The sequence below is a fragment of the Lutjanus erythropterus genome, chromosome 2 (genome assembly GCF_056507025.1).
Source record: "Lutjanus erythropterus isolate fLutEry1 chromosome 2, fLutEry1.hap2, whole genome shotgun sequence".
Classification (NCBI taxonomy): domain Eukaryota; kingdom Metazoa; phylum Chordata; class Actinopteri; order Lutjaniformes; family Lutjanidae; genus Lutjanus; species Lutjanus erythropterus.
Window position 1 is genome coordinate 13,443,057 of NC_139318.1, and position 26,795 is coordinate 13,469,851.

Here is a 26,795-nt window from a genome sequence, read left to right on the forward strand (position 1 = left end):
TGCCGAAACCCGGGATCGAACCAGGGACCTTTAGATCTTCAGTCTAACGCTCTCCCAACTGAGCTATTTCGGCACGCGTTCGTCACAGGTTGTACTGTCAGGTAATAACAGCAGAGGTCCCTCTCGAGTTGCACTTCATAAACTACATCACTAAAATAGATGTTTCTAAACCTCTACTTATCGTCACGACCTGTGTTTGAGATTTAAATGTGATTTTATTTTAACATACAAAATATATCAAAACGGACAAATGATCAAAAGTAGTTGCAGTAATCAGATTGTTTTCGCTGGGTTCAAGTGTTGCAGAATTACTTTGTCCTGCAGGCTTCTTCCCACATAGATGACCTTCTTCTTCCCATACTGCAGAGGTCTGTAGCGCCTCCCTCCCACGCAAAACACAAAGCCCACGCAAAGTTTTCAAACGGCACGCTGGCAGCTTTTCAACCAGTGCGTTCATACAGTATAGCTCACTGGGAGGAGGAGCATGATATAATAAACAGTGCCACAGGTGCTGTAGGTGCTCATGTGCCTACTGGTCACCCTACTGGTCACGGATGCACCCACAGAAACAGTAGAGGATGGTTTCTCATCAGCAGCAGCAAGAAGAAGTGAAGTTTGATTTTACCATGCCAACAGAGACAAGACAAAGCTAAAATTAACACATAACAAATTGCACCACCTACTCACTTTATTATTGGCTGCTTTGTGATTGTTATAAGTGCACAAACAGTATATCATTCACACAATGCAGTCTCTGTTCAACACAGTAAATAATGGCAGTAAATGTTTAACGCAAGCATGTTTATTTATTGTAACAATGTGTGGTTTTGTTCAGGATCTGTTCTTCAGATCAGCAGGGTATCATCACTGTGTGCCCCTGCAGGTACATACAGAGGGAATGATCATGTGAGCTATATGGACAGTGCTGTGTATTGTCCTCATGCTGTTTCTCTCACAGTAGGTTTCAAATTCTTCATGAGGGGAAATGCAGTTATCACAGCTACACCCGAGGACAGGGCTAGTGGCTTTTCAGCCACACAGCCAACCTGCATGCTTTTGTATTGTGTATTTTGTATTTTTCAGTGCCCGTTTGCATGAAGCCATTTATGCCAAGGTTTTCCTTAAATTTTCATCAAAGAATGCCTCGAGAAAAAATTAATTACATAAAATCACCATAAGGATTACCACAGGATGTTGTAAGGAAATACTCTATAATCTGTATTTTTCCTTAGCTACTTAAATACTGCATTATTAGAGGGTCCTTAAAGACCAGTTTGCTCTGAAAATGTAGCTGGCTAACACAGGCTAACAAAGTGTGTTAGATAGGCTAGCTAATAACTGACAATAATGCAGTGAAGTAACCATGGTAACCGAAGTGCATATGTGATGTATTATGTCAGTTACTACTGTGAAAATCTTCGTCTAAACACAATGCAAGAAGACAATGTAAACACTCCTAAGTGAATTCCTCAGCACTGAGAAATATTTGGTTAAGGGACAAATTTAAATTTGATACTTAGGTGATTTCTGCAACTGGACACTGGACCGTTGGCAATCAGACTCATAACAGACAGCTCATACAGATGTGAGCACACACAAAGGCAAATCTAGACCTCAGTATTTCATATTTATTGATATAATTCAACATTGCATGGTGATACATTCACATAAAACAACACCATAAAGAAAATCTATAAAGATAGCATATTCTTGGTGTAGGTACATACAGTATAATATATATTTATATTTTATTTTCATGTGTTTACATTCAAGAACACATCATTTGTTTGTGTGCGTGAGAAATCATTTGTTCTCTGAAATAAGTCCCACTGTGAGTACAGTGTCAGAGCAGTGAACACACAAGCAGGTGGAACAAAGTCAACAGCAATCACTCGTCCTCTTAATAATAATTCCACCAATGTGTCAGTGCTCCTCTGTAGTGACAGTCACTCTCGTGTGTTTGCTGGTTGAGTTGACCCACGGGACCAGAATGATGTCTGGGTGCTGAAACAAGATGAGCCAGCTGCAATGAACTTGCAACTTGTACTGTAGATTTCACATATAATACATTTAAATCTGGTCAGCATTTATGGCATGTACATGGATGTTATTTCAAAATAAAACGGGATGCTTTTAAGTATGCCAAAGCCCCAAACTGAACCAGAGGGACACATTAAATATAATGCAATCCAAAACAATAGATCTGCGATGAATACTATTTTCATGAAGCTATAAGTTTTTGTTGGGAGGTTGTCAGAGGGGTGTTGATTAAAGTCAACTGGTATTTTTGAGATTCTAATTTTTGTTGACATACTGAACTGCATTATATTGAAAGGTTTACCCGTTATTGTGTCTGTGACATGTCCATTTTACAGTGTCGTCCCAACTGACTACTGCAGTGCAGCCAGCTGACTTTACCCATAATCTCTATCTATATCTGTCAACATTTAATAAATCATAAAATAGATTTTTTTTTTTTTTTTTTTTTTTTTTTTACTTTTAAAGGACTAGTTAGACATTTTGGGAAAGGCATTCACTTTCTTACTGAAAGTTAGATGAGAAGTTTGATAGCACCCTCATGTCTGTACAGTAGAAATATGAAGCTGCAGCCAGCGGCTGACAACAAGTTAATCTAACTTTTAGTCTTTTGACTTGAAATTATGAGTTGAATGAGTGTACTGTGCAGAGTTCAATCAACTCATTACATTAAGTGAGTTAAAAGAAAATGTGCATGATGAAAAGTTGCTGTCTCTAACACACTTTAAGATGTTTGCTTGTTTTCACAGTAATGAAAATACTGTGAACCATGATGAAGGTTAGTACTGAATTCAGTTACCTGTAGAGTTGTTGGTTCAACTTAATCTCTTCAGCTTATGTAACATTTTGTACAACTGAATTAATATCAAGTTTATTTGATTAGAAACCTTTATTTGTTTTGAATCATTATAAATTATCTTAACTTGTATTTTCAGATTCAGTCAACTTAACATTCTAAGGCAGCCCAGACAACTATTTTTTAAGTTAAAACAGCATATTTTCTGCAGTGTAGGTTACATTACAACCCTTTACACTTTTTAACTCTAATGAAATTGAAACCAGCAGGCCAAGAAAATGAAGAATTAATAAATGTATGAATGAAAATGAAAGTAAAGATCATCAGTGCTGGTATGCTGAATAAGAGCTGCTCAATGTGCATGTATTTCACACTTCTTCTTTCTTCTTCACACTGCCTTTGAATCGTCCCCCACTTGAGCTTGAATCAAGCTTTTAATCCACTGGCTTTCTCCCACTCTTTGTTATATTTTTTCCATATTTCGCCCACTTTGTCTCTGGGATTGTTAGCAAAGTTGCTAAAGAACCTCCGTCAATCAAGCAGTTTTGATTTGTCACTGACTGTCACTTGTGTGACGGGGTGAAAGGAGCGTGGCGGAAGGAAAGGCGTTATGGGCGGATCCTGCAAGAGGTCTTATACATCTGATGTATTCATGGAAATTATAGTAACTAGCAAGCAACGACTGGTGGGAAACGCACTGTTACTTTGAATAAAATATATATTTCTCTGCATTCTCGGCATGACGTGTCTTGCATTTTTAGACATTTTAAGAAGGAAATTAATTGCGTACTTCATTGTGCAAGTGTGCATATTATGCACATACAATGTGTAAAAACAGGGGGTTTAAGTTCTGTTTTGTTTTGTTTTTTGACAGGGCCAAGCCAGCTGTTTCCTTCTTCTGTTCTTCCTTCAGTTACTGTGCTAAGCTAAGCTAACCAGCAGCTGGCTGTAGCTTCATATTTACCATACAGACATGAGAGTACAATCAATCTTTTCAGCTAAAAAGCAAATTAACGTTTTTTTCCCCAAAATGTCAAACTACTACTTTAAATAATATGCTCACTGGCTTCTCCCTGCAGTACATGCAAAACATCAATAAGTTATTATTACACAATTTTATACAAATTTGGAAGCAAAAGAGTTGCATTTATATGAAGGAGCTTATATAAACACTGCAACGTTGACTGTTTAATAACTACTTAAGCTAAAGTAAAACTGCATTTAATATTTCACACTAGCCTTAAATTGCTCTCTGACTTGTTTCTCTCCTTCTCTCTGTGGACCAACCCCCCTGAACCCTGACACATTTACATCTCATTATCATATTTCATGTAGTACTCGTGTCTTGCTTGTAAATATCCGCCATGTAGTTCAGAATACACAATATGTTATCTAGTCAAACTTTCAGAGCAGCATTAAGGCAGAGACTATATCAAATACATTCAAGGAGTTATTTATCTGTTTGAAGTGTATCGATGCTTTTTTAAAGCTGCCTTGGAGCATTTGAGTGGGTGGCAGATCATCAGATCATCTGCTGGCTAAACACGTTCTTTGGGGCAGTTAGGTAAGCACCACTATGAGAACGCTCTATCACACAACTCCATATGTAAACAGACTTCACTTTTTGACAGAGTGCAACTTATATACAATAGTGTGTTTGTTGTTGTATGATTTCCTGCAGCTGCACCACAGTGACGGCAGCATCCTGTTCCCACTGCTGCCTGAGGTGAACGTTAGCTGTGTTTAGCATGAGTTTGCTGCTGGTGGTTACACATCTCCCAGGGGTGGAAATGTGTTTTTCACATTTCCTTCACTGGCTTCACGCACCAGTGCGTTTCATAATGGAACACACCTGTGACTGTATTCTGATTTTTAATTATACAAGGTGGGCCCGTGTGTGTCAGTCTCACAGGACCTCTGCCAGGCAGCGGTCAGTACCTTCGCTTGCTTCCAGACGCACCTGCCGGCTGGTTTTTCTGTTCTCCACCCAGGAGTTGTGTATGACCGTGCCCCCTGGCGAGGGGTCCACCTGGAGCAGGGACACCACCCTCTTCTTGACCTTGGCACGGAGGGCACGGCGCAGCTTCTGTCTGGTGAAGGCGTAGAGCAGAGGGTGAGAGACAGTGGTGCCGTAGGCCAGGGCCAAGAACCAGAGGCGTAGGCTGACGAGGGCGTCGCTGGGGCCGATGCCCAGGATGAGCACGTTGGTCACGGAGAGCGGCGCCCAGCAGCCCAGGAAGGTGGTGATGATGATGAGCGACATCCTGAACACCCGCCTCTGTCGCTCTCGTCGATCCCTGTGTCGCCGCACCGCCCGCCTCAGGGCGATGATGGCCGACACAGAGGCCTGGACGCCCATGGTGGCAGGCATGTGGGTTGCAGCGCCCGTGTCAGAGGTGACAAGTGGCGCGGTAGAGGACAGGGCAGGGGGGGAGGTAGCTGTTGGTGTGGGGGTGGGGGAAGGGATGAGGGGAGGGTGACTGAGCTGTTTGGTACTGTCTGTGGTGCACTGCTCCCCTCCAACCTCCCTGCCATCATTCATTCTGAGCCCTGCCTTCTTCTTTTTCTGTTTCTTGTGGCACCCCCTGCAGGAGGGGCCCCTGAACCGCTGGCTCTTCTTCATGTGGGAGCCGATACGGATGTTTAAAGCTCTCAGTATTCTGGAATAGGTGAACAGCATGACTGCCACGGTGGTGAAGAAGATGGGTACCTGCAGGATCAGGTGGTAATATGTACCCACCCCTGAATGGTAGCCCTGCCCACCAACACACAGCAGTGTCCGGTTACGCCAAGCTGGCACCACCGTGGCGCTGATGCTATTTGAGGTCAAAGCTAAGGGTGTCACCTGTCCCCTCTCCTCCGCTACTTCTCCACTGGACCATTGCTCCTCCAAGAACGGGATAAAAAACACAGCCACAGATGTGACCCAAACAGCTGCCAGAAGCAGCGATGCTCTACGTGTCGTCAGCAGCCTGTTGGCCGGACGCACTGAGATGTCGTATCGGTCCAAGCTGATCACCAGGATGTTGATAGCAGTGGCTATGCTGGCAAAGGTGACACCGGCCTCATGGAAGCAGCAGAGGAGTGCCAGGTTTGGTCCTGGAGGCAGCAGCACCACCACTAGAGTGAGGGGCAGACACAGCACGCACACTGCCACATCCAGCACGTGCAGATTGACGGTCACCATATTGCTCACCGAGTCCACTAAATTGGATTGAGAGCAGTAGAGCACCAGTACCGTCAGGTTGCTGCTGAAACCCAACACCAGCTCCAGCATGAGGAAGGCGGTGAGCGACACCTGGAAGCCCAGCGAGTATGGCATGTACCAGGACACGGGGCTGCCAGACGAGCCTCCACCTCCTCCTCCCTGCTCCTGAAGGAGTCTCATTCCTTCAAGACCGGCCACCGTCCCAGCCCAGCCAGTGGTGGCTGGGCCCGAGGTGTAGCTGTCAGTCTCCATGACGACCTCTCAGCCCTCATATATTGTATCTGTCACATTGTTGATGAGCTCCCATGATGCACCAGGCTGAGCCTCCATGATGCAGGGATGAATAACAGCTTGGTGACAGTCCTGGGGAGACATGAACACAAACCAGACAGATGAGAAATGAAGTGAGGAGGAGAAAAACAAAACACATTTTCTCACTTATAGCATGTCAGACATCTCAACATAAGTTAGGACAGAAAACTCATGACACAGTGATAATCTATCTATCTATCTATCTATCTATCTATCTATCTATCTATCTATCTATCTATCTATCTATCTATCATTATAAATATGCATATATAAACCCCATCGTCTGCAGATTGAACAGGTGCTGCATTATGCGTCCATTCAATCTGTCTCCTTTATTATGGTTTTGGCTCAGCCACAGCCCCGGACCTGCACACAAGCTGTCAGAACTGCAGACCGCCACAATAGGCCATCACTAATGTGTACTGGAGCTCAGGGGAACGGGCAAATTGAATGAAGCTAAGTAATCAGACCCGCAGGCAATCGGCTGCCCTCTCATTGGATCAGTAAAAACAACACATTCAGCAACTTACACAATATTGGTTAGGATCTCTGCTCTGCCAGCTGTAACAGACCACATAATTTATTTAAAATGCCTCCACTGCCAAGGAGTCTAAGTGGTGGAAGGTTACAACTAAACTGATGACTACTTAAGTTAATTCACTTTAGAATTACGAGTAATATCCAGAGAGTTTCTTCACTAAAAAACACTGTGGAAAGACTTCAAGGAATAACTGCACAGTTAACCAAAGGTAAAAATCAATCAGAATGCAGGTTTCAGGGAGATTGGTGTGATTAAATACAGATACAGCTAACAGACAATTTTAACTACAGTTAAACCTACCAAAACAAATTACTTCTACTGAGGCAAAATTCATGCATTATGTTACAGCTGGAGTCAGATGGTGTTTAGCTTAGCTTAGCACAAACACTGTAAGCAGGGGGAAATATAGTTCAAATGTCTACCACCACTTCTAACATTTTAACAAAAGCTAACATGTATGTCATTTATTTAATATGATAACAAACAAAATGTAACATGACCATTTGTGGTTTTATTTCCTGTTAGTGTATATGCCATAAGTGTTTCTTGATAAACAACAGAATGTCTGTCTTCTTAGCACATAGTAGTTGAATGCACCACCTAGGTGTATGGAGAAGGGAAAAGGGTTCAAGACATCAAAACTCCACCAACAATTGTAGTATATAGAACAACTTCATTGTAGCTTTACTTTGGGCCATTTATTTATGTAAGACTGCCTCATCCATGTCCCCTTGCATGACTGATTGGCTTTAAAACTTGGAGTTTTGACCTGTTCTGCCCAACAAATATGTGTAGCTTCTCCACTGGCTGATGAGCAACTTCATGATAGCAACAGTATTGTTGGTCAAGAAATACTTAAACCAACACCTTTTGTTTTTAGATATCTTTTTGTGAGTGTATTTATTTTTTATTTGTATTTTTGACATTTATAAAAGAGCTAGGCTAACTACCTATTGGTAGGCTAATCACGTTCTGGCTCTAGCTTTATATGAAATGCACAAACATGAACTCAGCAAGAAAACAAATGAGCCCATTTGCCAACATTTCAAACTATTTCTTCTAAAGAACTTGTAGCATGTGTAGTCTTGTCAGGATTTATCATTGTTTTTATCAGCACGGCTCACACAATGACAAAACAACTTTTGGTGGCACTGGCCACAATAACTCTGTTAAAGTATGAATAATATGTCTTTGGTGAGTTACTACCTAGAATTGTGATATCCCATGAAACAGTTGTAACAATTGCATTTCTAGTTTAGAAAACTAACTTGACATTAGATTGTCAGCCAAAGTGATTCAGAAGTGTTTTAAAACAGAAATTTTAGTTTCATTTAGATAAATTTTTAAAGAACTTAACTAAATAGACCTTTTACAGCATCAAAAAACAACACATTGCATCAGTTTTTGGCCAGTGTTAATCTGTGTTGGGACTTAAAGAGGGCGGTAATAATGATTCAATCCATTGTTTTGAATGTGTGCTGGTGCCTTTAGATCTAAATTACATGGAGGACAAAAGACACTCACTCTGTCCATTTTACAAGTACTGATTATGCTCCAGTATCTGGATCCAAACGGTCAACGAAGACTAGCTGCTGTTATTCAGTACTGCAGTTAGCAGGTCATTAATGACTTTAATTATAGTTTTGTGTTGTAGCTGTGAGATGCAGATTGTGGTTACTGGTATATACACACAAGACAGTATCTAACTGTTCTATTGATAACCACGAGAATTAAGCCAGTGTGTAATACACAGCCACTCCTCATTGATTAGAAGGAGACTACTGATTGCACAAGCGGGAAATCAATTGAATGATTAAAATCATAGCTTCCTTTCCCCTCAATTCATCAGGAGGTGAAAGTCTCAGCATTAGCATCATGTTGACTGTAAAACATCTGATGACGGGCCCATATGAGTACAAAAACACAGGAAACAAACAACGCAACTCTCAACTATCAACCTCTGCACAACTCCACACCAGCTACAAGACATCCAGTTGAGTGATGGACTCATTTTCTCACAGTTTCTGTTGCCACGGCAACCACACTACAAGGGACTAGATTAATGAGGACACAGGTGCCATACTATTGAAGTGTGTGTCACCGAGCTCTATGGTGCTTGTGACAGTGAGAAGGTAGAGTAGCGGAGTTAAAACATCTTTCAACTACAGAGCAGAGAGCTTGAAACATGTCACATTCCCACGGAAAAAGATGAGGGAGACGGGAAAAACATCATTTACTGTTGCCCTGTCATTGGGCTGTTGAGATGTGAGTCAAAATGTCAACAGAAAAGTGCAATGATGTGTGATCTGCTACTGATACTGTACAGGGCTGCTGAAAAAAATCATATTGCAAGTATTTTGAGAAATACTGCAATTGTGATATAATTAAGGCGACCAGATTTCTGAAATGAAAACCAGGACATTTCCAGTTTGGTGGTCAATAGATCATTTAAATATCCAAATTACTTTCTGTGAAATTCAAAGAAGAAGGGCAGTTCAAGTTTCATGTATTTTGACCATGATAACTGTTGCACCGTAATGAACTACTGTGCCGACTCATAAAACTGAGTGCTAAGTAAGTAATTTTGTAAAGTGTGTTTTTAAATCATGGTTTGCATTACCATGGTGATTCAAGCTATGATAAACAATGGAATACTAAATAAAGAAAATGATGAAACTACAATGGTTCAGTACAGTGTTATTTTATGGCAAAGAATGCAATAACTTTCTTTCCCAGGTTAAATTTTTGGACGACCTCAGTTGCTGTTTCCTGTTAATTCTTCTTTCAATTTAACAAAGTCAAGTAGTTTTATTTCCACATTTGTGCTGCTCTCATGTATCTTAAAATATCTGACCACTATGGGGATCACCTTCACAGGCCCATGATCATCAATGGACATGGGCAACAAACTCAACCTAATCTCTCCTTGTAACGGTATCTTAACTTAAGTGTTTTAACCAGAGACTCCTGGTGCTTTTATCAGCTATGAAGTGAAAGAACGGCTTTTGTGTGACTAATTCTGTCATGAAAACACATGGGAACTGTAGCTTCAGCAACAAGCGTTCTTCAGAGTCATATACTTAAACGGTCTTACAACAAACAGCGACTTAACTTGACATAAAATTATCTTTTAAATTGACAAACATCATATGTGCAATTCATGGCACAACTCAAACGGAACTGAAAAACAGTCTCTTGCCATTGACCACAGTTAATGTTTCCTTAAGTTAGGTCTCATGATGGTCCACCAGAAGGGCTATAACTCCACCTCTATACAGCAGGCAGCTGACTTGACTTTATCAACCAGTAGGCTCTGCTGCCCGGTCATTCTTACCATGTAAAATATTATTTCACTTTGCGGTCTGTTCTTAATGCACAGTAAATAACGGACATTTCATAAAAGGACATTCTTAAACAAAAATGGGGACACTCTACGATTAGTGGGAATGATTATTTTTGCATCACTATTGTCATTTTCACTGAAAACAAGTATTAAAATCATGAAGATGTGACATTTTGGGGGGTCTGTACCAAACAAACATGTTTTCTTGGAAGACAAAATTTGTAGGCTAGGTCATCTCTGCAGCACTACAGTACTTCATCATGAAGCTGTTTTGTCACATATTACTCTTTTTTGAAAAATTGCAGTCTCTACAATTTGGATATTTCATTTGGCTTTTGATTATATTTTGACGAACTGTGCAGCCACACTGATTTACTGAATATTGCTTCTAATTATCGCTTTTACAATCTGTGCTCATCTGTTGAATTTCATGTGTTGCTGCTCTCCTTGGGCATTATAAACAACAGGATGTGGGAGGACATGGAGGTCCCCGAAGATCTACAGCGTTGTTCTTTAAACTATTTCCAGTAACATAAGCAAATTATACACTTTATGGAAACAAGAGGCGAGTTTCTACAGCCCCGTCTAAGTTAGTGAGGAAGCAGTTGGCAGATGCAAAATAATATGATTTAGTTCAAAACTGTACAAGATACAGAATCTCATGGGAATGTAAGAAGACAGTGAGGAAAGTAAAAGGAAAAATTGATAGGGAGCCAGAAAAACAGCCAGACTTGAAGGTGAGCATGAGCACAGCCCTGCAGCCACTTTGCCTGACTCACGTTTCCAGCTGCTCTGATCGTGAGCGGACTGTCTGATTGGCACCAGAGGCTGGAGTTGGGAGAGAGTGAAGATAAGGGGGCAAATGGGGGAAGAAATGGAAATGTAGAGAAGTATTCATGTTTTAAAAGGTGCATGCATCACCTGGAAGTAGGACATGTGAAATGCCTGCTGGAGAGCTGAGACAGATTAGAGAAAATGTGAGTGAATGAAGCAGAAAAGAAGGGCGAGCAGCCAGCAGCACTGGTAAACAAGATGTCCCAGGGTGCAGAGGTGGCAGGTTTTTTTTACACCAGCCTTACATCAGCTTCCTCCCTAACTGCTGCTGGTATCCTGGTTTCCTCCAGTCCCCCAAAGACCGCTTAAGTCCCAAAAGACTCGGTTCATGATTGCCTGAGTAAAAAGCTGCATGATGACGGCACAGGTTAGATGCTTAGCAGGTGGACAGATATTGCCTGATATCTTAAAAATGCAGCGGAGAAGCAATCTGGTTGTACAATGGCACAGCAGCTTGTGCAGAATTGAGCTTTATATGACTGGTTACATGGCTATACAGTTTATCTGTATTATATGGAATTAATGGTTGCACTGAGTTTGTGTGCTCTACTTTCAAAGACTGATTCATGTTATACAGATACAGATGGAGCCTTCCTCTGTACTGTACTCTGTTTTATGTATTTGTGCATGTTTTCTGAGCGCTTACGGATATGGACCATACAGATGAATCAGAGCAGTACCATCAGTAGTCGTGAAGGCAGTGGAACTATGGATGAAGTACTGAACCCCTTTAAGCCTCACCTCCAAAATATATAGCAACTACAAGAGACACATAACAGCCACAAGGAGACACAAACTGCCCCAAAAAGGCCACAAAAAAGTCAAGATGATCACAACGAGATGCAAAACAACCACAAAAAGGGACAAAGCAAGCACAAAGAGAATCAAAATAATTACAGAGACACACAAAATGACCACAAAGAGATGCAGGATGACTACAGGGACAAAAACAACTATTAAGAGGAACAAATAGAAAACAACAAACAACAAAACGACAGAAAGATGCATAACAAGTACAGTGGGAAAAAAATGACCACAAAACAACTAAAGGGAGATAAAAGAGATAAAACAGCTCCAAAAAAAAAGGCAAAACAAATGTGTGTCTGGGTTCCTATGGGAGCTTCAAGCTGTAATTCATCCATGAGAGTAGCTGTTGCCAATAGTACATGCAAGACATGAGAAAGAAGTTTTAAAAATCTCTTTCCACAGATCACAGTGTATTTACTGGCTGCACAGACCATCCCTGTCTACCACACTGCCTCAGCTTTTGCCTCTTTCTCATGAGATGCATTATTACAACTGTCTCCAACATCACCATGGTTGCTTTTCATTTCAAATTCGTCTCCTCATCTCCTCCACTCACTTCTTCTCCTCTCATCTTAGCTCCACTCAGCAAGGATATGAAAGAGAGAGATGCAAGGAAGAGACGCGAGGGTGAGGAGACGAATTTGTGAAATGAAAAGTCCTTGGTTCCTTTCAGTTACTTATGATGAGCTGATCATAGCTGTATCAGCTGTCAAACTGACTAGTACGAATGTCCACAGAAACATTTATTTAAGAACAATTTCAACACTTAACAGTGTTCATTTAGATCTGTAAACTGTTTAAAATGGCTGATTATTACTGGCATTCTTATTGATGTTGATTTTAATCATTTCATTATCATCAATATTCCTTTTAAATCTTCAATTTTATATCGGCTATGGATCAGCAGTTTGTTTTCTTAGGCTATTCATGTACTTGCATTATTGTTGTCTGCACAATAATACAAACACAGCTGTGTGAGAATGTGTGTCAATTTTATTGTGAAACAAAAAAGACAGACTGCTGCTTTGTGTGATGCCACAACTCTCTGCGATGAAACTAACCTATTATAAAGTGTTAGACTCCAACACATGACAGCGCATTATATAGCATCTCATCATGTGACTGTGATTTATTTTATTATCTGTAGATCATGTGCATGATACTATAAAGTAAGCCACCACAGGTATTTTCCCTGTTCAGTCCATTAAAAAGTGTGTGACATAAATATTCAATCAGAATCATTAAAGTGGTGCAGAAACTTCTGTTGCTCAGAATTTGATTTCCATGCATAGGTCCTGATGATGCAGGATGAACGTCACCGAAACTGTCCAATCAACATCACTCCTTTTGATACAAGACCTCTGTGTAGGATACACTGATGTATTCTTGCTCTGAGCTCTTCAAGAAGCCTCCTCTGTCTTCAACCCTTGTCTCCTCCAGGTGCCTTTAAGCAATTGGAAGATCATTTATCATGGCAGAGCGGAAATGACTTCTGGGTCAACAGAGAGGAGACGAGGAGGCAAAATTCAACGTAATTAAAAGCACCCCATTTTTGTTTTGTCAGAAACTTTTGACTCTTCTTCCTCTTCTTTGGAGTAACTTGTGACTCTGAGCGGCACCCTCAAGAGGATATATTGATTAACATTTGTGCCATTGTAAAGGATGCATGGAAGTATGTGGGCAGTGACAGTTACATTGGGATACTTTTCATATGTAAAGGGGGCATAAATGAGCCTTAAGGAGTTATGTTTTTTCGTGTGATTGTGATATAGATATTTTCTCTACTCTAAAAAATTCAGTTACATTGGTTTTCTGGATGTAGTGCTGTTTAATCTCTCTGTAAATTAAAAAGTCTATGTCTCAAAGGGCATTCATGTGCAGCAGAAGTGTGAAGAATCAATCAATATGACCCTACTTTGACCTGGAGTGCCTCCTGTCTGACCCAGCGCTGCTTCACACTGTTCTTTATCTACAAGCTGGTTATTAAGAATTTTCTCCTGCTTTGAACAACCCGAATCTGTGTGACCTCTGGTTTGGTGCAGGTTAGACCTTGTAAGACACCACTATTCATTTCTGATACCACATAAGACCTTATCAGAAAGCAGCAGCTCCACTCCTGGTAACTAGCTGTGTGTGAGTCAGAGGCAGGTGAATGTGAAGCCAAGTGCATTTCTTAAGATGGCCTCCGAATTAAGGCGCCTGCGAGTGGAACACACTCACCGGGGAGTGCTCCAGGTGACTGTGTGTGTGAGAGACCCTTTTCTAGCTTTGCAGAAGGCAATAATCTCACTTAGATCCTGACATACTGAGGACCAGCATGTCACATCCGGGTGATGCATTCAATCAGCAGTAACACTTTCTCACAATGTAACGAGGTCAAAGGTGGGAGCAAGAACACACTGTCATAGAAAACTGAATATCAGGTGCTGATTTTGAGAACCAAGCCATCATGGTATATGAGCGAGTTTTCTGAACATGTTGACACTGGGATCTGATTTTCCAGTTTTAACTCAGAGCCCTCTGGGAGTTTGAGGTTAAATAAAGTTTGGCAGATAAAGGTACTGCGTGGAAGGTTCAGAAAAGCCTTATTAAGGACACCAGTGGCCATTAAATGAAAAGTAGCATCAGCATGCAGCCAGCATCTTGTTGCTCGCATGCATGTTTGCGCTAAGTAGGCGAATGCAGGCATCCTCGGCGTTGGCCAAAACAATGATGTTACATACACGAGACTGAACGTGATAGACTGGTATCATGTTGATAGATGAGGTAAGTAAAATTAGTGTTGTGTAGTGGTGGGTGCTAGTGAGGAACTGATAGATTGGTGAATGACTGAATCGGCTGGTTTTCAATTTGTCTGGGCAGTCAGCCTCAGATACACACACATGCTAGCATGTCGTTGGCATAACAAGGAGCGACACACTCGAAGAACAGGACAATGAGGACCAATCCAAAAGGAGACTGAAGCAGCTGAGCAGCTAATGGTGTTGCCAAACAACAGTAAACTTTATAGCTCTTGAGGCAAACGTTAGCTAGCATACTACTGACAGATATTAAAAACTGTCAGTTAAAAGTTATCATACAATTTTGAACATCGTTGCTGAAAATGTGAAAACACTGAGGAGAGAGTTAGAACGGTAAATTGTTGATCACTATTTCTCTGTTCAGGATTTTTTGGGCAGACATAAAATATGGCTCAGGGACGTGCTGGAGCCATGGTCCCCCAACCCTAAATAAGCCCCATGAATTAATACACAAACGACACCGCCTCTCCCCCTCCCCTCACCGTCCCGAACAGTCAGTTACAAACGTACCTTTAGTGACACTCTCAGTCCAAATCAGCCCAACAGTTCACTTCAGTTCACTTCAGTTTACAGAAGAAAAAAAGATACCATCCTGTCACCGTCCTCTGGGTCTGGTGGCTCAAAAATGTCTGAACATGTCCAATAAAACTACGAGCTGGAATTCAAATTTTGCTGGGCAGTTAATAATATGTTTCTGCGGTGTGACAAACTCAGAACACACATTTACAGCTGCTTTTGCATTTACGTCTACCCAAACATTTTGTCATCCTGACATGTTTGGCCCTGAGTTTCTGTTTTTTCTCATTCAAAGTATCACCACAGCAAACAGTTGTACCATGTCAGCCTCTGTTTTGTTTACATCTGCTTCGCCATGCGATCACAAGGTCACTTTCCCCAGCGTGAGATTGTGCTGCCTCTGCTACAATAATCTCAATAGTGTATGATTCACCATTATTTTGATCCTGAAGTCTGAGACCACCATTAGGGAGAGAAGAGAGGGAGAGGACAAAACCTGGCAATAATTTGGAGCACTTTTGGAGAAAATGTAAAACTTATTTAATGGAATATGAACATACAATTTAATTTTCCATTAAAGGTAAGATACAAAAACATTTGTGTATGCTGCCAGATATAGTTCTTAGAGAAAAAGAAAATCTGAATCAGCATGTCAGTCTTTTAAAAAATGGAAATCAGATAGAAAATAACCACCAGTGAATCTCTAGTGGGTCTTGGTCATTTATTGATGTTAGCAGAAAGTTAGCTAGTTAACTAACAAGTCCTGTTCATAGAAATTAGTCCACATAGGCGACCAAGAAAATCCAGAAAAGTCTAATCTTTTAGGTTATGTTACAATCTGTCCACACACTGGCAATACAAAATGATTAACACATGTAAATCGTTTCACATGGTACCTTTAAATACACTTATTTTTTTTAATTTAAGAATGTTAGAGGATGGACCTGCCCTCTCATATGTGGTGAGCTCAGTTTTTTTTAAATGGATTATACAAACATGATATTGTGGTAATTAGTTACCCACAGACAGAGCTAGGCTAGCTGTTTCATCCTGCTTCCAAGTCTTTATGCTAAGCTAAGGTAACAGGCTGCTGGCTACAGCTTCATACTTACCATAAAAACATGTGAATTGTAAAAATCTTCTCATATAACTCTTGGCAAGAAAGCCAAGCTCATGCTGGTCATATCTGGCTACAGTCGGTGGCTGATATTTCCAGTGCAAAATGCAAAAATGCACACATAAACACATACAATATGTAAGGATATTCATTTGATTCTGTACAGCATTTCCCATCTTAATCCTTAATCCTCCATTTTTGATTCAGCTGGAAAGAGAGTCTGTATCTCTCGTTTGATCTCATTTTAGTTCTATTTATATGTAAACATTTGTACAATGTTTAATAGGTTATTTCATATGCCACCTGTTTATGCTTGAGTATTTTGTTGCTTTGTGGCCTTCTTTAATGCAGTACAACATTCACCAGGATAATCAAGTTAAAAGTTTTCAGCAATTTAGAGGCCAAGTACACAGATTTTGATAACACACTTAAAAAGGAAAAACTTCCTTTCCTTTCTGTGTCTATCATTTTACATCAGCGTTCGACAACCACAGGTGGAGAAATCCTTTATGAAGTGAACCACCCATTTCAGAATCTGCTCAACACTACTGGCTTCTCCACCTCAACAGTCAGACTTGAATGCAACAATTTAGGCCTGGTCCCGGAGGGCTTCAGAAAGTGATTCTGGGAAAGGTGGAAAATCAATGCAGGTTGAGGGAAAGAGCAATAAAAATTTTAATTACAACACTTCATCACTAAACAACTTCCGAACACCAGAGACTAATCTGATAGTATAATGGCTAATTTTTCACTTTAACGGTGCATCAAAGCCTCAGCAGGAGGGTTAATTCACAAACTGGTAAACCACATCCAGAGCAACCATGTTCATCACACACAGATCCAACTGATGTGCCACAACCTTCTACCCTCCGGTGTAGGAAACCAGAAAATACGTGACAAGAGACTATATAGCATGTATAATTGAACAGCTATAGTCACATCAGCATTTCCCAGAAGCAGCAGCACAAAGATTAAAAAGATGAATGACAGTGGAGATAATCTTGCTATTCCTGTGAGACACACTGATGTAACAGGTTGTCAAAATGACACATAGTGAGAAGAGGGGAATGCTGAATAAAAGTACACGAATTGTAATGTGGAATACATTTTAATGTGTGATTTTCACGGGAGTCCTGTGGAAAATTCCATTTTAACACCCACACCACAGGAAAAATCTTGATTAAATCAGATCAAGCAACATGGATGTGTTAGTCTTTTGCTCCCAGTGGCAACCTCAGCAAACCCAGACACCACTGGGTGATAACACCATATGATCACTGTGATGTAAAAAAAAAGTTACTTTTCAAACATATTCTGTTGGGGAAAAGAATGAGGAATTATGTAACAAGACTAACAGCCATGCTAGCATCTCTGTAGGAGCGAGACTGTACTTGGGCACAGTGGTGCCTCAAAAGGTAGGTCCATTTTTTTTTTTTTTTTTGAGGATCATTTTGAGATCATTTTGCATTCAAATCTGAACACATAAATATTGAAATAAGTACATATGTTTTCGTGCGAAAATGCAATATTCTCAAGCCCTTCCAAAAACATTTTCCCATGTGACCTGATGCATGTTTCTGGATAACGCTGCTGCTACATATAAACCCCACAGGCTGAGGAAGAGGAGGGGCTTAGCACTCTACCTACAAGACTGAGTGGGAGTTTCCATTTGTAAAACCTGGAAAAGAACCATGAACACAGACTCCCTCTTTAAGCTAAATGCTAAAGTCAGCATGCTAAAATGCTTATGTTTAGCAGGTCTAATGTTTATCATGTTCAATATATTAGTTTAATATGTTTCCATGGCAACATTTGCGAATGAGCACTAAAGTACAGTTGAGGCCAATGGTAATCTCATTTGTTTTGCAGATAAACCAAAAATATTGAACATATTTTAAAAAATAAGATGATGATGGGCACTGGATTAAAATCAGATAACACCCCAAATGATCACAATTTATCCTGAGGGACTCATGAATAATAAATTGTGCCAAGCATAGACCTAGGGAACATAGGACTCTGGGAACATAGGAACCTGGGAACATAGGACCCTGGGAACATAGGAACCTGGGAACATAGGACCCTGGGAACATAGGACTCTGGGAACATAGGAACCTGGGAACATAGAACCTTGGGAACATAGGACTCTGGGAACATAGGACCCTGGGAACATAGGACTCTGGGAACATAGAACACTGGGAACATAGGACTCTGGGAACATAGAACCCTGGGAACATAGGACTCTGGGAACATAGAACCCTGGGAACATAGGACTCTGGGAACATAGGACCCTGGGCACGAAGGACCCTGGGAAGAAAGATATGCTCCAAAATGCAAATAGTAATCGACTACAATCTTTCCTACAGTAAACACATATTTGGATTATATTGCTTTCAAAATACACTTTTATTTGCATTTCTCTGTATTTTTTATCTACACCTCCACTTATCAGGGGGTCAGAACTTCCATGATTAGTGAAATGTTAAAGCTGTTTCATTAATCTAACAACATATTTATCAGTAAGCTTATTCATATATTTGTCTTCACATAAGACATGGGTGTTGGCATGAAGTGCATAACTTAAAGCATCATGGGGTTATAACAGTTTGAAGTAAATCAGTTTTTCTTCATTAAGATGCAAAGTTATGCATCAAGGTGCCTGAAAATCTAATCAGACCGTCAACTCAACCGAGGGAAGCTGCGGGGAAAGTATGAAGTTTCTGTCGTGTAGTGCTGTTGAGAATCAGACGTCACTGTGGTGCCAGAACAAAAAAAATTTGAATGTTCGCAGTGGACATTTATTGACCATATTTTATTCTAATATATGTGTAATGAGACTGTAATCCCTTTACATATCCATTAGGGTGATTTTAGCAATCACTAACATAGGATAGTTACAGAAAAAAGATCTTCCTTGAGTGCCAAGAAGGAGGCCTCTGTCACTTGTCATGACAATGTCATCATAAAGTTTGGGTGTTGATTTTACACATGATTTAGGACAAAGCACTGCACAAGAATAGAAACAACAGCATTCAAGCCTGGGAGCGTGCAGTTTGAGGGGGTGAGTAACGACAAGACTCAAAGTCTGGAGTCATCATGAGGACATAGAGCATGCACACTCCCTCTCTACAATAAAAACACCCACCAGCATGTGTGCCTGCGCACGAGTGTAAATAGACTCCCTATTGAGACATCACGCTGTGATTTGAGCGCTCTCCCCCAGTCACCGCGCCATGATGGAGACAAAATGTCATGTCAGAGCAAAATACTTGCAGGCCACTGCTCATCCCCGGCACAGTCAGCCTGGGAGAGCAACACACACACACACACACACACACACACACACCTATACTACTACACAAACACACACACACACACAGTTGTACAACAGGACACCTGCTGAGTCTGAGTGGTCTTGTAGCTGTAGATGAATACAAAGAGGATGAAAGTCTCATCCAAAGCAGCACTGGAGTACATTACAGGACTGTACATGTTAGGGATTATTTTCTCTGCCAGCGCAAAATGCAAAACAAATACGAATTGAATAGAGAATTCCCTCCTGACTCTGACTTCCAGCTGGTTTGCCTGGAACACATGAACTCTTTGAGGCATGACTTTGACCGTCAAATGTAATGACAACTACTGTAGTGACATTATGTTTACTATTTTCGAGATGAGTATCATCATGTGTTATGGATTTTGTAAATGTATATAAATGGTTCTATACTGCTAATATGGAAATGTTATACATGTGAAATGTGATTGCATGTGCCTAAATCTGGTATATACTGTATGCATAAGTTTTAAGTTCATTTTCAAATGACCACACTCAGGAAGTGTTATGAAGGAAGGTAATAATATTATTTTACTTATTACTCGGTATGAAAAGTAATTAGTTATATCACCAGTTACACTACATTATTAGTTTTGTACTATGTGGCATCCCAAAGTTGAGCTGCTAATCCAGTGAACTGTTAACACTCAGACAGCTTTTGTTGTTATCTGTCCAGATGTTGGCTGTGGTGGAAACATAGTCGACCTCTCGAAATGTGACCTTCAAAGTAGATTCCAGATTCCATTGCCCTTTGTTGTATCACAAAGATCTCACAAAAATCTAAAGAATAATAATAATAATAGTTCCACCTGTGCAAAGTACACCTCTCTCCCTCCTTCTCATCCTCCATCCTTCATTTAGCTTTTTGGCTAACAGCTGACGTGACCTGTCCTGACCTGCCACATGTACAAGTCATAGGATAGTCTACGTAGGTCAAAAAATAACTTAGTCACTCACAGTTGCTTGAAGTAGTACTTGCACTCCTCATAACTGGAAAAAGTAATAATATTACAGTAATATATTGCTGAGTAATATATAACTGCCAAACATTGATGATCATCGTTTTCATACAGTTTGTGATGTTAGATTCCATTAAGATCATTTAAATATCGGGTTGCATTGTTCCATGACTGTTGCATTAAATTGTCCACAATCTGCAAATCCTGCTGTGCTTCTTAGCAGAAATGACAATTCAAGCAGGTGTTGCAACCAATCACAGCATTCCTAACAGCAACAGGAGGACATAAATACTAAACATCAATTTACTATATGACAGACTACGCTATCATACATGGAACTAAAAACTTTTGTTGCTCCAGTTCCATGTCTTATATTATCGTCTATCATAGAGTTTTGTATTTATCACTTCCTATTGCATGTGGCGAATGTGATTGGCTGCCGATTTACAGCTATTCTGTATTGAAGATGGCTTCTGAATGTCACAAACCATTTGCTGGTGCATGTTCAATCTGTGTGTCCATTTAAAGACATGTTTCCTGGAATACAGTGGTGCAAGATGGGCTTTGAGGAACGTTTTCTCTTGTTTGATGAGTGTGTTAGAGGTGTTACCCGATCAGAAGTGACATGCATATAAACTCTGCCGTGTTAAAAAGACAGCGCACACAGCACACCGACTTTTCTGTTTAAAGAAACATTTTGCTGGCCTTTGTCAGGGCTGACGTGCCCCTGATGAATGTCTAGTGCTGAAACGTTGCAAATAAATGTATTATTTCAAGTTAGACATTGTGCAGAAGTTTACTTGTGACAAATGTTGTAAAGGGACAGATGTATTAAATCGCTAATGGCTGATTACCAACAATATGTGGACTGCACGGAAAAAACGCCTTGTATCAACATCTTAAATGTCAGCTGCTGCCATGGGAAGCACCCAGCAAGAGGTTTGAAGATTATATGCTGTTTCCACAAATATGTCCAAAAAAGGCTTTATCCTCTTTTGAAATAGAAAGCACTGCACCAAATCTTAAGTATCATTATAGTAGGAGAATAGCACCTTGAAAATATAAAAAAAACTTTATTCTCAGAAAAAATAAGTTGCCATCTGTCACATGATCTAATACATACACATTGCATCTACACACTTCCTAAACCCTCATCACTGTGTTACCACAGAAAGGGCACAAGCAGGGTCACAGCTCTGCTTCACTTTGATTGGTTTATTGACCCTCTGTGCTGTTTTTTTACAGCCCTTAATTGTAGCCCTGTTGTTAAAGCTGCATCCATGCTTTCTATGCAGAAATCCAATTACCGGTTCTGTCCAAGTCATAAATATTTTGGGTTTATTTCATAATGGAGTGGAGAGGCAGAATGGAAAAAGTGAGCAGGACGGCATGAAATATGAAGACATACAGAGAGTGCTTTAAGGGAAAATATCAGGGAGAGTAAAATCAAGCAAAAAAACTCTTCAGGAGACTCATCTTTAATGTATGTAGATCTTTAAATGACAGCCGAGGAGCAATCTGAGGGATAAGTGAGTGCACCTTTTGCCAGCTCAGTCATTGACCAGAACACACTGGGAATTGGGAAACAAATCCATTATTGAGACAGACTCTTCAAACAGTAGATGGGCAATTCAGATTTGAGTGAAGCATCGCGGCTCTCACTGAGGGCCTTTGTGTTGTCCTGTTACCTGAATTATTTATTGCCGAGCAGAAATATGGACCTGATATAGCCAGCCATTGGAAACAAAAGCTTGGGCAAAGAAAAGAGGAGGAAAAGAAGAAACAGAGACGAGAGAAAAGGTGTCTGTTCCAACTGACAGATGCCAAACAGAAAGACACTTTGGTTACTTAACTGCAGAAGGAGGTAATTAGAAGACAATTTATCCATTTGTGTGTGAGCTGGCGGGAAGAAGACAGAGAGGGGATGATGTTGTATTGACACACACACACACACATACACGTACACACACACACACACTCCCTGTCTTCATGAGTCCAGCAGGATTTGGTTTCCCTCCTTCATGTTCACAAATCAAAGCCGTCCAACACAGCAGAACATGGTGACGGCGGCGCGGCAGAGATACAGCTCAGACCCAAATGCTTTCATCAAGACTTCGTCCCTTTTTCTCTTTGCTTTCCTCCACCTCCACACTCTCGCAACCAATCCCTCCCTCCCTTCTCTGTTACTCCTCATCTCTCCTGCTGTGTCTTACTGCATTTAGTTTCACTTTTACAGGCTTTATTTGTCCCTCTGTACATGTCTCTTTTTAGCTGTTTTGTTCTTAACTGTAAAAAAAACTGTTGCTTGTGATGACGAGCTGAGAGAGAAACTGTGATACAGCGTGTGGACTGTGTGAGAGTGTAAATCTGAATTATTCGATTCTGTGAGTACAGATTGTTCTATAATGCAGGTTTGCTCTGTGAAATCTTTGCTATAAGGTGCTGAAAGCATCAATGTGACCAAACTGACAGAAGAGATTTCTGCACACTTAGATCTATGCAGTGTATGACTCTAAATGAAAGAAAGTGAGGGAATGATGCAGTGCTTTGAAGTGAGCAGAAATCTCTTCTTTTAGTACAGATTGTTCTGAACAGCTCATTGTCCAACTTAAAAAAACTCTAATGTATACTGTTTGTGTGTTTATAAAACACAACTCCCTCATTAATATTCAAACAAAGCATAGGTAGCAGAGTAGCCAGCCTTTTCCTATCGAGGTGCACATACCTGGACTGTAATTATACAACTAAGGAACAACATCACATCTCTGAACTGGATCTCCAAATCTATAAAACAGCAGTTACTGGACAATCATGGGACTGAGTCATTGTTTTACTATTTTTTGTTTGTGCTGTCATGTATGTTTTGGTTATGTCATTGTTTCATTATTTGTACTTATTGTTTGTTCATCATGCTTATGTGCTTTTACGCGTATTCTCTCATATGTTTTTGACATGCAGTCAATCTGCTTTTGTCTTTGACTATGTGCTCATGTATGTTATCTTTTCATGTTTTTTTGTATGCCATCAAACTGGCCTTCCACTTCAGATGTAGTATTATCTTTAATTAGCAATTTATCCAACAATTGTCTTCTAAATTAATCATTTGGCTAAAAAAAAATAGCAGAAAATAGTGATAAATGTCAATCACAATTTCTCAGAACCCACGGTGATGATTACAAACAGTTTTTTCCACAAAACCGAAAAGGTTATTCAAATTACAAACACAGAAGGCAAAGAAAAGAGTAAATCAGAGTTCAGAAATTAGAACCAGATACTTATGGCTTTTTGTTTAAAGAAAAGATTTAAACAATTATTGATTGTCAAATTGCTCAAGGTAAATTGTTGATCAACTGGTCAATAAAACTCAAAAACACATTTTGTATGAAATGAGTCAAAGCAGGCAGATAAGTTTACTCCTAAAAATATTTCATATTAAACTAAAATGCAGCAACTAATAATTATCATTGTTGTCGATGAATATGTTGATTATTTTGCCTGTTTTGTTAATTATAGTCATTTGGACCATAAAACATCAAAAAATGGTGATCGGTGTTCTCAAAATCCCACAGTGACGTCCTCAAAAGTCTTGTTTTGGCTACAGTCCAGAGATATTCAGTTTACTGTCACAGAGCAGAAAAGAAACCAGAAAATATCCACATGAAGCTGGAATCAAAAAATTTTGATTTACTTTTTCTTAAAAATGTAATTTATCAATTATTAAAATAGCTGGCAATTAATATAACAGTCGACAACTAATCAATGAATTGTTTCAGCTCTGAGTAAAATGCGCATAAAACAACTTAACAGTTGTTTAACTGATCAATTACAAGTCCTAAATTTTGCTTATACTTCTCATTCCGCCCTTTAACACGTGATTAAGGGGTTTTAACTATGTAATAGCAGTAGTATTTAGGTGATTTGTCCATAAAATTCCAACAGAAGAGAAGATAGACACATAATTCAGCAACTAATGGACCCTGACGGGCAGTGGGAATAGAGTACCAGAGGTTTGTGTCATTCAAAGATATTTTAAGTCTTGTTTGGCCCCTTGGCTGTTGGCACACGCAACCAAACACAAATGCAAAACATGGCAAACACACAGAGCAGCATCCAAACAGACGATCGCACTTTGATGTACAGTATGCATGGTGAGATGTTTCCAGCGGACTGCAGAGAGGACTCCCTCAGGAGCGTGGGAGAAACACACAGCCTCAGAGCCCGTAACTGTGTCAAGCACCTACTCCCACATGCAGCCCGTTGTTTCTAATAAAACACTGATTCCTCTGCTAAATCGATACCTCCAAACAGCAGCAGCACACAGGGCTGTACGTGCGCTGTGCACTGCACAAATACAAGTCACCATCCTCGGATCAGTTCAACACATGAAGTTGGATATATATGCATTACCAACACAGTGTTTCCACTTTATAAAGATGTTGTTAAATATGCTCAGGAGAGGTCGTGATTGGATTAAAAATACGCTGCGTAAAAGTTCAACCAAAGCTTTTCCAAAAGTTGAACACGCGTTTCAATATGTGATAGTTGAGTGCACGTCCCTGTCATATAATATGAAGGTGCATGACTGAACAGTCTTTTTAGATTCACAATTGAAGTTATTGTTGGACTGGACTGGTGGAGGCTACATGCGTGTCAAAAGGAAGAATTTTACTCTTAAATGTCTTCATCAGATAAACGGCTGCACGCAAGAAACCGATGTATTACATATTAAAAGTGCATGAATTCTTTAACAAAACTGCAGCTTACCTCTTGTGTCGGAGTCGTGCGCTCAGCGGTCCATGTCCGCAGCCTATGTGCTCATGGGAAGCGTCCCTTCCTTCTGTCCTGCAGAGCAGAGGAGCACATGCTCAGCAGCAGCAGCTCCACCAGGGGCCACTGACTGACAACACACAGCTCAGTGGGACGGACGGACGGACGGACGGACGCAGGGACTGTCCGCGGGCAGACACAGCTCTACTGCTGCTGGAAGATACTGACTGAAGGAAGAGGGAGGTACAACATCTGCGATCAAGGTCATTCACACCAAGGGTTCATCGTCCTGACTAGTGATTGTTACTGATGGTCGTTGAGGGAAAACTTTAAAGCTCCACTCTGGATTTTTTTGTGTGCCAACTGAATCTTCATATCAGTAAATGGGAGAATGAGGGGCTTTGTTTTACAGGACATGGAGAATACAATTACATATTTTTAAAAAGGTTGTAGAAAGCCTTCTGTGGCTCCAGAGGGAGCTGCGTGAAATGCGATCAGCTGAGTGGAGTGACCTCACTTGAGTCTGCATAGGTTGGTGAAAATGAAAAAAGTAAGCATATGATGCCTTCAGCTGGAACTTGTGAATTTGTAATTGTTGCGGCTCAGAAGTCACAAACATGACATTGTGAACTCGGAGCTAACAGAAAATAAGTTTATGATGTCGTGAATATGTCATGAGGGGGTCGTTTATTTGGACTCGTCCTGCAGACATGGTAAACATGACCCCATTTGAATGCCCCAGTAGTATATCAAATATGGAGCGTCCTTGATGTCACCCATAAGTTTCTGAAGAGCTGAGGTGAAGCTCACAAGTGGTAGCTCGGGCTGACGTCATCTTGGCTGTGCCAGACTCAGCTGACTCCCAGAGGCCACTCACAGTATTGCAGCAACACTGGGTTTTATGCCCACCCAAAGCTGAAGTGGGGATGAAGCGACTCCCCAATCTTGAACCAAAGCAGAAAAAAATGCAGTTGTAAAACTGCCATAAACTACTAAATTTAATTGGCATTTCACAGGAAAGGAAAATAAAGTCATAGCATGTTGCTATATTCTTAAGATTTAATTTTCATGTGGTGTAGTGTGTGTTTTGTTGCTCTTATATGTTACTGGCCGAGCACACCAAGCACTTCAACTAATGAGCTAATAATTATGAAGCTCCATGAATTCAAACACCTCTGATCTTTAATGCACTTAATACAGTAACTTTTGGCTCCACCACCTGAATTAGGCAAACAACACAATGTCTGCCACCAGCTTTGTGTGGAAATGCTTCAAAATGTTAAACAATGGAGATGTTGATTGTGCACTGGACTGATGTTTGCTGTGACCTTTGGAATCTCGGACAGAATTTCACGTGAAGCCTAACACTGAATTTATACTTTATCCAAAACATATCTGAGTGAAGTAGCATATGATGGATTTA

The 26,795-nt window shown here is 40.4% G+C and overlaps 1 protein-coding gene and 1 non-coding gene across 2 annotated transcripts; both read right to left on the bottom strand.

Moving 5' to 3' along the window:
* On the bottom strand, nt 1-73 carry trnaf-gaa (transfer RNA phenylalanine (anticodon GAA)). Its single transcript has one exon. It is a non-coding gene; the product is annotated as a tRNA-Phe (tRNA).
* Nucleotides 74-3,091: 3,018 nt separating this feature from the next.
* LOC146331255 (G-protein coupled receptor 22-like) lies at nt 3,092-25,553 on the bottom strand. Its single transcript, XM_084744216.1, has 2 exons — nt 25,370-25,553; nt 3,092-6,404 (listed from the first exon to the last, which is right to left on the bottom strand). The coding sequence occupies exon 2, from the start codon at nt 6,291-6,293 to the stop codon at nt 4,740-4,742; it is 1,554 nt and encodes a 517-aa protein (XP_084600342.1). The 5' UTR covers nt 6,294-6,404; nt 25,370-25,553; the 3' UTR covers nt 3,092-4,739.
* Between the last annotated feature and the right edge of the window lie 1,242 nt (nt 25,554-26,795).